This window comes from Euleptes europaea, chromosome 18, assembly GCF_029931775.1.
Source record: "Euleptes europaea isolate rEulEur1 chromosome 18, rEulEur1.hap1, whole genome shotgun sequence".
NCBI lineage: Eukaryota > Metazoa > Chordata > Lepidosauria > Squamata > Sphaerodactylidae > Euleptes > Euleptes europaea.
This window is the reverse complement of record NC_079329.1, coordinates 8,928,716-8,945,225: the sequence shown is the minus strand read 5'-3', so window position 1 is coordinate 8,945,225 and position 16,510 is coordinate 8,928,716. Positions and strand designations below refer to the sequence as shown.

Here is a 16,510-nt window from a genome sequence, read left to right as displayed (position 1 = left end):
AGGATGTGGTGATTGCTGCCAACTTGGAGGGCTTTCAGAGTGGAGTGGACATGTTCATGGAGGACAGGGCTATCCATGGCTACTAGTGAAAATGGCTACTAGTCATGATGCATACCTATTATCTCCAAGATCAGAGGAGCATGCCGAATATATTGAGTGCTGTGGAACACAAGGCAGGACAATGCTGCTGCAGTCATCATGTTTGTGGGCTTCCTAGAGGCACCTGGTTGGCCGCTGTGTGAACATTCTTCTGGACTGGATGGGCCTGGGTCTGATCCAGCATGGCTTTCCTTATGTTCTTATGGAGGACAGGGCTATCAATGGCTAGTGGGGAGGGGAAGGCGATTGTAAGTCAGTTTGATTCTGCCTTAAGTGGTAGAGAAAGTCAGCATATAAAAACCAACTCTTCTTCTTCCTCTTCCTCTTCCTCCTCTTCCTCCTCCTCCTCCTCTTCCTCTTCTTCCTCTTCTTCCTCTTCTTCCTCTTCTTCTTCTTCTTCTTCTTCTTCTTCTTCTTCTTGTCAAAAGGGATACTAGTCATGATGCATACCTCTTCTCTCCAGGATCAGAGGAGCATGCCTATTACATTAGGCGCTGTGGAACACAGGCAGGACAATGCTGCTGCAGTCGTCTTGTTTGTGGGCTTCCTGGAGGCCCCTGGTTGGCCACTGTGTGAACAGAATTCTGGATTAGATGGGCCTTGGTCTGATCCAGAGGGCTTTCCTTATGTTCTTATGGAGGACAGGGCTATCAATGGCTAGTAGTCAAAAAGGATACTAGTCATGATGCATACCTATTCTCTCCAGGATCAGAGGAGCATGCCTATTATATTAGGTGCTGTGGATCACAGGCAGGAGAATGCTGCTGCAGTCATCTTGTTTGTGGGCTTCCTAGAGGCACCTGGTTGGCCCCTGTGTGAACAGACTGCTGGACTTGATGGACCTTAGTGTGATCCAGCAGAGCCTTTTGTATGTTGCCCCCCCACACACACACACACATGATATTGACTGCAAAATGGCACTTATCATGGGAACAAGTCCTTAAGTTGGCAGTTTTCCAACCCAGAGGGACGGCCAGGCCAGGGGAACCGAGTGGACCTTGGGTCTGGTTTGAGGGAGGCTGTCGAAGCGATTGCCGGCTGTGTCTAAGCCGGCTGCAAATTTCAGCACCTTGGAGAGAGTCGTCCACTGCTCTAGCCCAGAGGCCCCACTTTTCAAAGCCTTCCTGCACTACAGTGCCCACTAGTGCTCACGCTGAGGGACTGCAGGCAGCCAACCCTTTTTTTAACAAGCAAGGGTTTCCCAAGATTTGTCGCCCTGAGCATCATTAAGGCTACTTTTTGTGCTTTTTTTTTTCAAGATGCTCAAGGACACACAAACACACAGCTCTGGTGCAGAGCGGGGAGTTCCAGCTGCGTCCCAGTTGCATTCGCTGCTGTGCTCCCTTCCCAGATAAGAAAGGGCCCTCCCCCTGAGGAATTCGCAGAAGCGATTTGCTGATGGAAAGACATCACACGAATAAAGCTAAGGAGAGGGAGAGATGGCCGTGCGGGCCCCCAGTCGAGCCTCTGCGTGGGGGGCAATCTATTTTAGACAGGCAGATGTGCGCAGGAAATGCTTGTTCTTCTTTCCCATCGATGTTCATGCCTGCCAGCACTCCAAGCAAGGCCTTTCTCCCAGACGGTAGGGAGGGAATTCCACAACCACTGGGAGGAGAGCATCACTAAGGCCATACTGGTCCTTGGGACACAACACCAACGCTGGCCTCAGAGATGAGGACAGAAACGCTGCGACTGCTAACCCTGTCTGCAACCCCCCGTTTTCAACCACAGCCAGGAGGAGGCTCAGCTCTCCCTCCCTCCTTCCGGTCTCTCTTCCAGCGCTGCAAAATTGGCATCCCCCTGCCCAAGGCGTTGCCCTATGATGACATCACCAGCTTGCTTGGCATTTGCTTCAGCCAGCCTCCTTCTGTCCACGGCTTTCAAGCATGTATTCAAATAAAAAATCCACAGACAGCGCTGTGGATAACTTTTCTTTCTCTGTGGCTAATCTATTGACTGACTTCCTGCCTCAAAATCCTGTGGCTCTAGGACAGGGATGGGGAACCTCAGGCCCGGGGGCCGTATGCGGCCCCCAAGGACATTTTTTGTGGCTCTCAGGAGCTCCGGGAACCCTGCCACAGAGGTGGGGCGCAGGGCGGCCCTCCCCGAGGGTGTCCCTGGGGCCACGGCTTACAGGGGCGCTGTAGCGCCCTTTGGACCTCTTCTCACCGAGTGTTGGTTGTTGGTTGGCGTGAGGGGAGGGGGAGGGACGTTTTCCCCAAGGCTGCCCCCTACAGCCGCGGCGTGCAGGAACGCCATGGCACATTGTAAGCCCCTCTCGCTGCCTGTCGGCTGTTGAGCAGCGGGGTGGGGGGAAGAGGCCGGTGGCTCCCAGGGGCAGAGCATGCATGCGGGAGCTGATCGGGCTTCGGGGGAGGGGCTTTTATGGACTCTGGGGGGGAGGGCATGGAGACTGAAGCCCAGTTGCTCGGGGCTCCGTGCACTGCCGGGTGTGTGTGTGTGGGCAGGGGAGGTGGGGAGGCTGGGGCCCGGTCGCACAGGCCAGCGTGTGTGTGTGGGGAGGCTTTTCTCTCCTTTCTTCCTCTTTTTCTGTCACTCTCCTTTCTCCCTCTCTCTTTCTCCCTCTTTTTCTGTCTCTTTGTCTCCTTCCGTCCTTTTCTTTCTTTCCCTTCGTCCTTTTCTTTCTTTCTCCCCCTCTCTCCATTTCTTTCTCCCTTTCTCTCTCTCTTTCTCTCTCTCTCCTTCCCTTTTCCTCTTTCTCTGTTTTCCTTCCTCCCTTGCCGATCGACTGCAGGCTGCGCCCCCCTGGCGCCTTGGTTGTTGGGGCCCACCGCTGGCTGCCCTCCCGCCTGGGAGGGGGGAGCAGGGGCGCCCTACAGGCCTTCTCTGTGTGGCCTCCACTGGGGTTGCCAACCTCCAGGTGGTGACTGGAGACCTGGCAACCCCCCACCGGGAGATCTACACCTGGTATGGCCCCTGAAAGATGTTATAAATGTGCAAATGGCCCTTGGCAGGAAAAAGGTTCCCCACCCCTGCTCTAGGATCTGTTGAAAGCGCAGAGGTCCTGTCCTGTATTGGCCCATGCTGACCCCGTTTCACTTTGTGGAGTGGTGGGCATGAAAGGCTGCCCTCTGCAGCCTTGACGATAGGGAGCTCTAAGGGGGCATTTCTGTGTCTTTGCCCAGGTGGAGGAGATCCGTGGCTGCATTGAGAAGCTGTCAGAGGATGTGGAGTTGGTGAAGAAGCAGCACAGTGCCATCCTGGCCGCCCCCAACCCCGATGAGAGTAAGTGGACCCAGTCGCCCCGCAGGCACACGTTCAGTGACCAATAAACAAAAACAAAAAGAAGGGGAAGAAACCCAACCTAAAAAACCAAAAGCTGGGTGCCCAAGGTTGGGTGGAGAAGGTAAAATGATATAATAGAGGAAAAGTTTTATTTTAAGGCACTTATTAAAAAAGGTAAAGATCCCCTGTGCAAGCACTGGATCATTCCTGACCCATGGGGTGACGTCACATCCCGACATTTACTAGGCAGGCGTTGTTTGCGGGGTGGTTTGCCAGTGCCTTCCCCAGGTGTCTTCCCTTTACCCCCAGCAAGCTGGATACTCATTTTACCGACCTCAGAAGGATGGAAGGCTGAGTCAACCTTGAGCTGGCTATCTGAAACCAACTTCCGTCAGGATCGATCTCAGGTCATGAGCAGAGCTTTTGACTGCAGTACTGCAGCTTACCACTCTGCGCCACGGGGCTCTGTAAAAACATTAAAAATGATAAAAACAAAGCACAATGGGAACTCTTAGGGTTGATAGTCTTAAACCACATGCTGTACTGTTTTCGGCCAACGGGCCTTCATCAGTTAGTCCCAATTCAATATAAGCCAATCCTAAACACCTCTATTAAGAATTATACAATTGGCTTATATTGAAATGGGACTAATTTGCCATCATCTTTTATTCTTTTCAGACACCCCACACGCATGCCTGGGCTTGTATAAAGTAATCTATATATGGTGATACATTTGTATATTACTTGTGTGTGCATTATATGGGGTTTTTATTTGACCACTGATGAAAGCCTGTTGGCCAAAACGCGTATGGCCAGTGTGGTTCAAGTCTATCAACCCTAAGAGTTGCCATTGTGCCTCGTTTTATCATTTTTAATGTTTTTAACCCAGATATAAGCGCCTTAAAATAAAAAAAAATATTTCTCTATCATTTTACATCTTCAGTGACATCATCCCATGCGCTTGCACACAGCCCGTGTTAACCAAACTCACACGTGCATGCGCACCTAAGATGCACACAATGCTGTCTTGCCAGGTCCTGTGGCAAACTGGAGGCTGCCCAGGTGAACATTCTCACAGGTTTCTGAACGTTCCCTCACGCTTGCACACAGCCCGTGTGAACCGCACTCAAACGTGCACAGTCGTGTTCGCCAGATACCGCCATGTTCTGTGGGCCAGTGGATGCATGCGCAGGTGAACGTTCCAAAGCACCGCTTGGGATGGCTGTCAAACGTCCCTCTTTCTGCTCCCCTTGCAGAGACCAAGCAGGAACTGGAGGACCTCACAGCTGATATCAAGAAGACTGCCAACAAGGTGCGCTCCAAGTTGAAAGGTAAGAGCTGGTGTTGGGCCCGGTCCTATTGCTCTCCATCACAATATTTAGCCTGTTCAGGGTTCAAAATACAATCATACCTGGGAGATATTGCTGGTTCCTTTCCTTTATCCCTTAAAAGCTCCTTGATCCATTGATCTTGAGCAGTGTAAATCTAATGTTTGAGGGATATAAGGACTGAAATCAATCTTGCCACTGACAATGTAGCCTCGGGATCCCTGTCACTTAATAAAAAAGGCATTATGTCAGAGATAGAGGCATTGGATGTATATGTTAAAAGGGGAGAGAGATAACGTGATGGAAGTTCCTCATAAAAGCGGCATTCCAAGAGGGCATGAGCTAATGAATCAACAGAGCCAGAAGAGCAAGGACAGAGATATTTCAGGTTTGGTTCCAGGCCATCTCAATAAAGTGAGCCGCAGTAAAGTGAGCCACATGGCTTTTTCGGTTTCCCGGTGCATATAAAACTTATGTTTATACTATACTGTGGTCTATTAAGTGTCTATTATACTGTACTGTAGCCTATTAAGTATACTATACTGTGGTCTATTAAGTGTCTATTATACTGTACTGTAGTCTATAAGTATACTGTATTCTATTAAGTGTGCAATAGCATTATGTCTAAAAAATGGACTGTAATAATAATGAAAAAATATTGTCGAAGGCTTTCACAGTAAGAGTTCATTGGTTCTGGTAGGTTATCCGGGCTGTGTAACCATGGTCTTGGTATTTTCTTTGAAGCTAAGCAGGGTCAGCCCTGGTTAGTCCTTGGATGGGAGACCACCAAGGAAGTCCAGGGTTGCTATGCGAGGCAGGCAATGGCAAACCCCCTCTGTTCGTCTCTTGCCTTTAAAACCCCATAAGAGGTCACCCTGAGTCAGCAGCACTTTCCACCACCACCAGGGCAGGGGAACCAGTGAGCTCCCTGCCTGCATAGGAAGCTCCGCCCTGGACTCTAGGAAGTCATCACTGCCCAGGGAACATGTTTGCACTGAAACTCTGGTGGCTCACCAGAAAAGGCAGTGAAACATAGATCCAGAGGTTCCAAGTTCTAGTCCTAGTAGCTCCGTGTATGACACAGCTCTAGTCCTAGTAGAATCCTAGTTGCTCCTTGTATGCCACAGCTGACGGCTTTTTCTTATCTCTGCAGCGATTGAGCAGAGTATTGAGCAAGAGGAAGTGCAGAACCGGTCTTCAGCTGACCTGCGGATCCGGAAAACGCAGGTACTCGGCTTTTCCTCACCATCTAGACCTGATTAGATTAAGTTTCTCCTTTCTCTCTCTCTCTCTTCCTGTCCTTTTCTTCATTGACTGTTTATTACTGATGATGATGATTGGTCTTACCTTGCAACTTCACATGTCTGGAATTGATGCGAGATGTTTACATGTTAGCTATTTATTTATTTACATTATTAACAGTCCACCTTTCTCATATGAATTCAAGGCGGGTTACACATAGCGAGTCAGTGCAATCGAAAAACATAGACTCCCTCTTTCTGAATTGTGGGAAGTTGGTTTTGAATTCAGGTCGAGAGGGAATTTGCTGACTGCAGAATGAAACCAGCGGAAAAGAGACGGGGAGGGAGGGGACGGCATCCACCAGAGAGCAGAATCTGGGCCACAAAGTGTACAATAGTTGTAATGAATCTTTGGGATTGTTCCCCCACCAGTTAGCCTTCTGTTCCCCTCACCCAGCCAAAAAACCCGAGCCTATAGGATGAGGCCATAACTGATGGTTCTCCAGATAGATTCTCTCTGTGCTTTTATCTGACTCTCTCCCTATCTCTTTGGAAAGCACTCAACCCTCTCACGCAAGTTTGTGGAGGTGATGACGGAATACAACACAACCCAGTCCAAATATCGAGATCGTTGCAAGGACCGTATCCAGAGACAACTGGAGATAAGTGCGTCCCTTTCGCCTTTTGCGATTCACTCACGAATCAGCCCCCCAGCATCGTATCCATTAAATCCCTGCCTTACCCTTGCGAGCAGTTCAAAGCCTCTTCTGCTCATCGCATTTCATTTGAATTGTCTTTATTGGACTCATCCCGGGTATGGCGGAAGGAGAGTTAAACCGGGCTAAGAATGAAGGTGTCTGTACCATTTAGCATGCACAGAGCGGCTTTCCCTTACTGCAGAGTCATGAAATCACCTAAGGGGCTAGATTTATAGGGCAAAAGGGGCACAATTTAGAAGAGGGTGTGAACCTCCACACCACCACAAAGGGGAGAAGAAACCCACACATACTGACCCATCCTTGCAGAGGCATCTTGTTCATTTTCAAAGCAACAATGCTCTCTTACTTACCAGCCGTATTTTTATCCTCCCAAGTGTATACGGGCCTTCATTTTATCCTTACAACATTCCTGTGGCGTAGAGCAGGCTAAAAGGATGAGTGAAGATTTGAACTCAAGTCTTCTCAGTTCTGTTCTAGCATTCTAACTAGGGTTGCCAACTCCAACTTGGGAAATTCCTGGAGATTTGGGGGGGGGAGCCTGGGAAGGGTGGGGCTTGGGGAAGGACCTCAGGGGTTGTAATGTGATAGAGACCATCCTCCAAAGCAGTCTGCTCCCTTCTACAGGACAGGAAACAAGCTGAGTGGAAATACACATGTTTTGTCCTTAAGAGGGGCCATGTGTGAATTGGCCCTATTGGCTGCAGTAGCCTATTGCTACACTAGGGGGCACTGTACTGCAAGACTCGGATCTGGAGAACCGGGTTCGATTCCCCACTCCTCCACATGAGCGGCAGAGGCTAATCTGGTGAACTGGGTTTGTTTCCCCACTCCTACACACAAAGCCAGCCGGGTGACCTTGGGCTAGTCACAGTTCTCTTAGAGCTCTTCTTCTTCCTCATGTCTCTCTCTGACCCCTCTCTTCTGGCAGCTGGCAGGACAACCACCAATGAGGAACTAGAAGACATGCTGGAGAGTGGCAAGTTGGCGATTTTCACCGATGATGTACGTCCCATGTCTGTCATTTGCATTGTTAAGGGCGGGATTGGTTCATGTTGGGGTAGTCGTTTATAATCCATCTTTCCTGCGGATTGAAGCCCTGGAAAAAACAGCAGTGTGCTAACAGCAGAGTACTCTGCAAGGAGCCAGACTAGGAGAGGATCTAGATCAGTGATCAGTGACTCTGGATCCATGCGTGCCTGTTGCTCCAAGCACTGTTCCCCAATATGGCACCTACTCCGTGTTTTAGGAAAGTGGGCAAGGACCTTGCTTCATGGGGCTTGTGGTTGACAGGTGGTTCCCAGTATGAAGGAGCCATTGCCAGAAGGACAGGTGAGCTGCAAATCACTCTGGTCTTCGATTCTGGGTGACCATCCGTCACTTTATGCAATTTATTTGAGCAAAGGAGAGGATCTGAGGATTTGGGAAGGTTTTTGTTTTATTTTGGGACTGGGTGCAGAATTCTCTCTCCCCTTTGGTTACGTCTGCGTCTCTGTCTTCCGCTCAGATCAAAATGGACTCACAGATGACGAAGCAGGCCCTGAACGAGATCGAAACCCGGCACAATGAGATCATCAAACTGGAAACCAGTATCCGGGAGCTGCATGACATGTTTGTGGACATGGCTATGTTGGTGGAGAGCCAGGTACAGATGGCAGAGCCGGCTGGCGTTGGGTGGATGGTCTTGTCTTTGGATTCTGCATTCTGCCGTCAGAGTCCCGGGGATTCAGTGTACCAGCAAGCAGTTGAGGAAGCAGAACCAGGGCTGTGTCTAATTCTTCATTTCCAAAATGAGTGATCCCAGAGCCCGAGACTTCCTGGAAGCTATGGTCTATCACATCAGGAACCCCAGATAGATAAACTGTGGCTTTGACTGGGGAAAGGGAAAATTCTGCACATGCTCAGAGACATGTGTTCCAGGGCTGAGGTATCGACTCCCTTCCTTGCATGGTTTGGGGCTTAGCCTTGGTGTCCCACTGGTCAAATCATGCATAGGGTGCACCTTGTTTTTTGCAGGCCTGTCACCTGATTAAAGAAACCTCAGTCAATTCATTAGTTAATCAATCAATTAAATCTGCGTTTGGACCCCTCCCCATAGTTCTAAAGAAAGAAATACGTTGGTTTTTAGATTACCCACATGTGGATAGCAGCAGGTAACTCCTTAGAAGAAACATTCTTTTCTTTTGCACAGTGGGAATGTATATTCTAAGAGAGTGCTTGCCAACTGCAATTTGTGATGAGCACTTGGATTAAAAATAATTTTAGTTATTAGAGGCGTCTTTTATCTGAAATTGATTAATCAGTTAACTGATTATTCAGCCCTAGGTTTTTGTGTGTGGAAAGTTCCGTAGCTACAGGTTTCAGTGTGCAAAACCAAGCCGGCATGGCACACTAGATCCAACTTGGAAGGCTTTAAGAGGGGAGTGGACATGTACATGGAGGAGAGGGCTATCCATGGCTACTAGTCAAAATGGATAGTAGTCATGATGCAGACCTATTCTCTCCAGGATCAGAGGAGCATGCCTATTATATGAGGTGTTGTGGAACACGGGCAGGATGCTGCTGCAGTCATCTTGTTTGTGGGCTTCCTGGGGGCCCCTGGTTGGCCCCTGTGTTAACAAACCGCTGGACTTGATGGGCCTTGGTCTGGTCCAGCAGGGCCTTTCTTATGTTCTGATCAGGTATTGGACTTGAACTGTTGAGGGTCAATTAGAAATCTCCACTCAGTTGTGAGTTGATGGCCTCGGGCCAGTTATTATCCTCCCCCCCTTCCTCGCCTCACTGGGTTGTGTTCAGAATAAGCCCTGTAGTCAGGAGAAACCTCTCCTTGGAAGAGGGGGAGAGAAATGCTTTTCCCAGCCACGTCCGATGAATCCACCTTAACTTGTCTGTTTCTGCCTTTCTAACTCCCTTGCAGGGCGAGATGATTGACCGCATTGAATACAATGTTGAGCACTCTGTGGATTACGTGGAAAGAGCCGTCTCTGACACCAAGAAAGCTGTAAAATACCAGAGCAAGGCTCGGAGGGTGAGTGAGGAGGGTGTGTGGGTGGGGGGGGGGAGACAGAGAAGGGATTGCTCTTTCCCCCTCAGGACAAGAGGTGGTTAGGGTATACCTTGAGGTAAGAAGATGAGGCGTTTGGAGCAGGGATGTGAGACTAGAACACTGAGGACTGAAAGAGGGTCAGAAAAAGGGACGGGATGAAACCTCTCATGGCTAGATTGTTAAATTCAACAACCTGGGATGTGAATCGGTGAGGGAGTGAAAAACAAAGCAACAAGAAGAAACAAGGACTGGGCGGATAGAAAGGCTAGTGTCCATTGTAGGTACAGGTTGAGTTTCCCTTATCCAAAATTTTGGGAACCAGAAGTGTTACGGATGTCAAACGTTGGAATATTTGCATATCCATAATGAGATATCTTGGGGATGGGACCCAAGTCTAAACATGAAATTCATTTATGTTTTATATACACCTTATACACATAGCCTGAAGGTTGTTTTATACAATATTTTTCATAATTTTGTGCATGTGGGGCATTGTGGGGAACCTGCCGTTGGTGCGACCGGCCTGCACGCTTGCCATTTTATGGCCCTTTGTGGGCGTTCAAAAAGTTTTGGATTTTGGAGCATTTTGGAGATCGGATTTTTGGATAAGGAATACTCAACCTGTAGTGAAGTTGAATCTCTGCCTCTTATCTCTTGCTTAGGCTTTATATGAAGTGCTCCAGCCAGTCAGGGGTGGTGGTGGAATGCAACCAGTCATGACCCCCTGAGTAGGAACTGGAGACCAGTTGCCAAAGCGGCCATTTTCTCCAGGTGAACTGACCTCTATCGGCTGGAGATCAGTTGTAATAGCAGGAGATCTCCAGCTAGTACCTGGAGGTTGGCAACCCTATTCTTTCTCCATATGGCTCCATAGCGCAAGTGGAAACGGGATTTTGATTGGCTACTGCTCAGGAAACAAACATGGCAACCCGTCTTAGATTTGACGACTCCTCGTGTCCTACCCAGCATCCCATTTACTAACTCTTTTTGTCTTTCTTTTCTTCTCTCTCTTGCTTCCTCTTGCTTCGTGGATTTTTTGGGGGGTAATGTAGAAGAAAATTATGATTATAATTTGTTGTGTGGTTCTCGGTATAGTACTGGCCTCCTCCATCGGGGGCACGCTTGGGTTGTAAATTAAACGCAAAAAAATTAATAATAATATTATTATAATAATTTAAAAATTGTACATGCAGTGGATATAACAGCACATGTTCCAGCTACCTATAGATAAAAATCAACTTTATTCGGGTCAGCAAATCTAAGTTTGTTGTTCAGCATCATCTCGTCATCCATTTAACTCATTTGCTGGACGCCTGGGTCCCACCCAGAATCATAAGAGATTCTGGGGCTCAGCTGGGTGTCTCGTAACCGCACTCCCCCCCACCCTTCCCATTGCACCATGGTCCAAATCTTGTGATGCCTGCCTCCCCCCCCACACACCACAGATTCCCCCCTCTTCATATCAGTGGTTTTCACTGAGGCAAGAAATGGTTCGCTGTATTCTTTCCCCCCCCTGCTTTGCACAGGAGAGGAGGTAGCCATGAATTTTAGCTGTTATCTCAGACGGGCCATTCTTTAAAATGCTGGGCTGTGTAGTGTAGCCGAAAAGGACAAAAACACTTCAGTATTAACGTTATGCAATATCCAGGGCTGCAAACTTGCACACAGGTTTTTGTTTGACACTATATTCTTGTGCCCGGTGATCGTAAATATGCAAGTTGCCTCTGGAAAGGGAAAAGTTAATGACCTCCCCCCACCCCGTGCAAATGCGATAGAAAACCCATGTGCTCATTGTCCCTAAGAAATATGAGCACAGTGTTTGATAGATTTTTTGTGTGTGTTTTAAATCCGGCGTTCGTTCTTAGGCTCTCAGAAGAACTGATTAAGTACTCAGGGCTCAGTGCGGTCACCCGCCACATCACCCGCTCTCCCTGTGCCCCACCCCCCTGTAGTGGAATTTCCTTGTTGCCATCCACCCCCATTGGTAGCCCTCTGGTGAGCTGAGAGCTGTCTTTGCGGGAGGATTGCGCATGCCTGATTGGGGCGCATAAGGGACCGGCTGGAGAACCCCTTGAAAGACCAATAAATAGCACAGTACTTCAGTATCAGTACTCCAATAGCCGCAGGTAGACTGATCGCTGTTAACAGCTTCCCAGACTGGCTACAGACACAGACCAAACTTGGCGCATTGATGCTCGCGTATTTTGAACACATTGCCATATCAGTAGTGAACATTATTCACAATATTTAACAAAAGTATGAATACTACATATCCTTGCAGTATTATTAAGCAATATTGCAAAATCAATAGGGTTTTATTGATATTTGAAAAAGGAATCTCTGACTGGGTCATCAAGAATGCGTAAGCATTGTTATGACATTATCCCAAACTCTTGATATTAAGGCACACGTACTAAAAACCTGAGATTCTGGCATTCTCATACACACCAAAAAGATTACCTGATTCACAATTGAGACATCCTGAACTATCAATTTCCTGCATTTACACTTGCGTCCGAGCAAGTAATATGAAATATCTTTTTTGTGTGTGTGTGACGGTTCAAGAGTACCAAAACAAATCATGCTCTTGTAATCTTGTAAATTACAGGACAAAAGAAGCCGTTCGAAGTCAAACAGCATTTTGAAATATCACGTTTTTCGGGGGTTGCATCATTTTCAAATCCAGGGAGTATTTCTCTTTAAAAAAAATCCCTCTCTCCACTTGCAGATCATTATGGAGAGTTGTAGCCAGATCTCCTCCTGGTGATACTGATTTTCTTTTCGTAAAGAGAGTTTGTTTGGGGGAGAAATGTTTTAAAAGTTCTTCCCACCTGCGGTTCGAAATGGTTCAGCCTCTGGAAATCCATGTCATGTGGTACTTCTGAATCTGTAGTTCATCTCTGAGTGACCTCAAACTGGGAACAGATTGAAAGCATTTTTCTTTTCATGGCTTCAATTCCAAGTAGGCCTGTTTTGGTGTTCTGCTCCCATAAACTGTCTGTAACTAAAGGAGTCCTTACCACATTAGAAGACCTACTCGTTTTCTAATAACATTCCAATGTTCTAGATTCAATGGAGAGAGATTGTGGGGAATGTTCATCTTGCCTGTGGTCCCTTCGGAACATTAAAAACCTGAATCACACCATGCTGTGTCAGTTGTTTTCACAGCAAACAAACATACAAATGAAAAAGTAATGACCACAGATACACTTAAGGATCATTTGATGCTACCATGTTCTACACAAACAGCCCATTCCTGAGTTTTCGGCAGGGGACGGCAGGGAGGAGGTGCTGCTGCGGCGCCTCCTAAGCCGTTCTACAGCTGCCAAAAGCTCGAAAAAAGCCAAATGGGGCTTTTTGCCCCATTGAGAATAGTGAGACTGTGCCTGCTAAAAAGCAGGAACAGCCTCGCTCTTCTCCCCGCCGGAGTACCTCGGGCGAAAGGTGACAGGAAACTGCCTATAGGCAGCCCCGCCCCCTGGAATGCCTCCTGGAACGCAAGTGGAAATGCCCATGGAAAACAAGAGCAGATCTCCTGCCCTGCCTCCCACGCATAAAACCCCACAAGCGGCTCCTGCTGCAGGCTGGTAAATAAAGGAATCCCAAGCTGACTGGCAGATCCATTTGTGCATGTGCAAAGCATGGCTCATGCAGAAACAGGCCCCAAACACAGCCCCCCTCCCCAATGGATTGCCAACATCTTAACGCCAGGGCGATGCACGCCTGCATCAAAAACGCTATGCTCATTAATAGTCAGGTCCAGCGTATTAATATTTCTCGATTGACCCCAGCGCCTCTGACCTAAGAGGGAGTGCTAATATTCCTAGGGGAAAAAATACTGTGGCTCTGCTACAGTATTATCGCCCGCTCTAAACAAAAGTAGCAAAGCATTCTTGACCCACATGTATTTAAGAAATTCACCCTCGAGAAACAAGGCTCCATCATTAGAGTACCCTCGAGTATTGATTCTGTGCTCTTAGAAAATGGACTGATGTAGTCAAAAGATGCAGCTCTCTGACCCACGCCAAATATACTGCAGTAGGCAAGAGTGAGGGCTCACTTCTTAACGCTACAGCACTGAAGAGTAATAATACTACTAATACTATGCCACTTGGTCATTTTATCTGAATAAGCTTGCATCCTTCCAGCTAAGACGAGGGATGCGACGGGGCGTCCTCCTCACCCTAACTATGCACCCTTTTCAAGGACTCTAGGTTGGCGCTTGCTCCTTTTCAGTGGCATCATGGAGGCAGATTCCAGCGAACGTTAGGTGCTTCTGAATGTGCCTTTGCACACCCAGAACGATCTGGGATAAATGCTCGTATCCGCGATGCAGTAGAGCCACGCTCACCTGCTACCCATTGATAATATTATGAGTGGATGTATTGTGGAATCATTATTCCCCACCCTGCACCCTGATTTCTCTAGGATTGTGTAGGTCAATATTCCTGAACCCTTTTGAAAACAAAGGCCTAGTTTGAAAACTAGAAGCACATTTCACTCTTTTGCCTGAAAAAGCTCTCTTGTAAAGTGCATTGGTGTAAAGAATTACCTGCCTGCAGGGGAAACATCCCTCTCTGTTTTTTGCGTCAGTCTTTGTGTGGAGCCTGCGTGGTGTAGTGGTTAAGAGTTGCGGTTTGGAGCGGTGGACTCTAATTTGGAGAACTAGGTTTGATTCCCCACTCCTCCACTTGAGCGGCGGACACTAATCTGGTGAACTGGATTTGTTTCCCCACTCCTTTGCATGAAGCCAGCTGGGTGACCTTGGGCTAGTCACAGAGCTCTCTCAGCCTCACCTACCTCACAGGGTGTCTGTTGTGGGGAGGGGAAGGGGAGGAGATTGTAAGCCGGTTTGATTCTCCCTTACGTAGTAGAGAAAGTCGGCATATAAAAACCAACTCTTCTTCTCTGTGGGCGGGTAATTCTCCCTCGTCTCTGTACCAAGAACGATGGAATGTTGCAAGCACACCCAATGCAAAGGTGGGGCAGAATTTCAAGTGGAAGTTGGCTGAAAGGAGGAAGAAATGCAGCATCCTCTGTGGGTGGGGCTCATGGTAGCCTTTAGATACGTAGAGCAAGAATTGGGTCCAGTAGCATCATAAAGACCAGCAAGATCTCCAGGATATAAGCTTTCGAGAGTCAAACCTCCCTTCATCAGACACCAGCGCTTTGACTCTTGAAAGCTTATACTCTGGAAATCGTGTGGGTCTTTAAGGTGCTACAGGATTCGAATCTTGCTGTTCTACTACAGACCAACACGGCTACCCATAGGGTTGCCAGGTCCTTCTTCACCACCAGCAGGAGATTTTTGGGGCGGAGCCTGAGGAGGACGGGGTTTGGGGAGGGGAGGGACTTCAATGCATAGAATCAATTGCCAAAGCGGCCATTTTCTCCAGGTGAACTGATCTCTATTGGCTGGAGATCAGTTGTAATAGCGGGAGACCTCCAGCTAGTACCTAGAGGTTGGCAACCCTAGCTACCCACCTGACACATTTGTTATGTAGTCACCTTGGTTCTTTTCCACTGTGCTTTTAACCGCTGGCGTTGGGTTCACTCTTTCCTCAATACCAATAAAAATATATTAATCGGCTAAAATTGTGAGGAACCCTTTCACGGAAGAATAATAGGGCTTCCACAGCCACAGCTTGAGGTGACTTGGGCTCCGCATTCTGTGTAATCCTTCCTCCTTAGAATGCCCTTGATCTTGACCCACAGAAGTCGGGGAAGGGTATGGGCCCTGGCAGGGTTCCGCCACCAACCTTGGGTTGACTACATGGATGAATTTGGCGTTTCCCCAGAAAACGGCAATTATGACACACCTTATATACCCTTTGAAAATCCTCATCTTCCAGCCATTTCCTTCTGCTGCTGGGACCCCCTACGTGGACTGAGGATGTGTCTGTGCCGTTCCCCCGTACAGTCAAGACAAATATTGGGAGCCACCCACAATGGATTAAGAAGCAGAGGTGGTGGTGGTGAGGACATCTCGAGGAAGGTCTTCAGAGAACTGTCCAACACTCTTGGTTGTGGCAGGCTACCCGAGGGGAAGATATTTAGCAAAGAGTGACTCCAAGCTGGTTCGAGAGGAGAATGCGGTAGTTCCCGTTTTAGCCAAACAACAGTCCTGTCAGGCTCCGCCCACCTCAACCCAATGCCTCTCCTTGACAGGTTGCCCCCGCAAGTTGCTTCATAAGGCTCATGTCGTCCAGTACCATGAACAAAAGGGCCCCCTGACATCTTCTTCACGAGGGTGGCGCATGGTGATCCTCACACCTGCCCCAAATCACATTTCCCTTACCCATTTCACACCTGCTATTTCTTCTATCACTTTGGACTCTGATTTTGCAGAGTAGGGGTGTGTGTTTGTGTGCGTGTGCACGCACGTACGAGTGTGTGTAAATACATACATATCTGTATAGATATGCTGTACAGATGTTCATTATGCCATTTTTGTATCTATATGCAAATGAACTGGGGCAGGGAGGGGGTTAATAGGCATACGCATCTTCCGCACACAGGAATTGCATACTACAGGCAGTGTACGCTGTGCGTCTGCGTATGCATGCGTGTGTGTCTCTGTATATTCCTGTTTTTGCATGTATATACCAGCAGGTCTTTGCCCCACACTTACACCAGAGTTAGACCCATTGACTTCCGTGGGAATTCCAACAAGGATTCTTGATATTAAAAGGTTTTGTTATGAAAGGTTCTGAGAGCACTAAGCATCATCTCCTGGCCTGAAGTTGTCATCTTTGCTGTTGCATTTTATAGGAAGGTTCTACGGGAAACCTTCAGACAGACAAAAAAAGTCACCAAAATTGTTCATGAGAACAG

At 48.1% G+C, this 16,510-nt stretch overlaps 1 protein-coding gene across 1 annotated transcript in view; it reads left to right on the top strand.

Annotated features, from left to right (window-relative positions):
- Positions 1 to 11,051, top strand: part of STX1B (syntaxin 1B) — a 45,858-nt gene extending 34,807 nt beyond the window's left edge. The window contains exons 3-10 of the mRNA XM_056863206.1: positions 3,246 to 3,345; positions 4,602 to 4,676; positions 5,827 to 5,900; positions 6,472 to 6,580; positions 7,562 to 7,635; positions 8,138 to 8,275; positions 9,548 to 9,658; positions 10,729 to 11,051. Coding sequence (XP_056719184.1) covers positions 3,246 to 3,345; positions 4,602 to 4,676; positions 5,827 to 5,900; positions 6,472 to 6,580; positions 7,562 to 7,635; positions 8,138 to 8,275; positions 9,548 to 9,658; positions 10,729 to 10,809 — 762 coding nt within the window. The 3' untranslated portion in view covers positions 10,810 to 11,051. The remainder of the gene's footprint in view (positions 1 to 3,245; positions 3,346 to 4,601; positions 4,677 to 5,826; positions 5,901 to 6,471; positions 6,581 to 7,561; positions 7,636 to 8,137; positions 8,276 to 9,547; positions 9,659 to 10,728) is intronic.
- Positions 11,052 to 16,510: the final 5,459 nt, after the last annotated feature.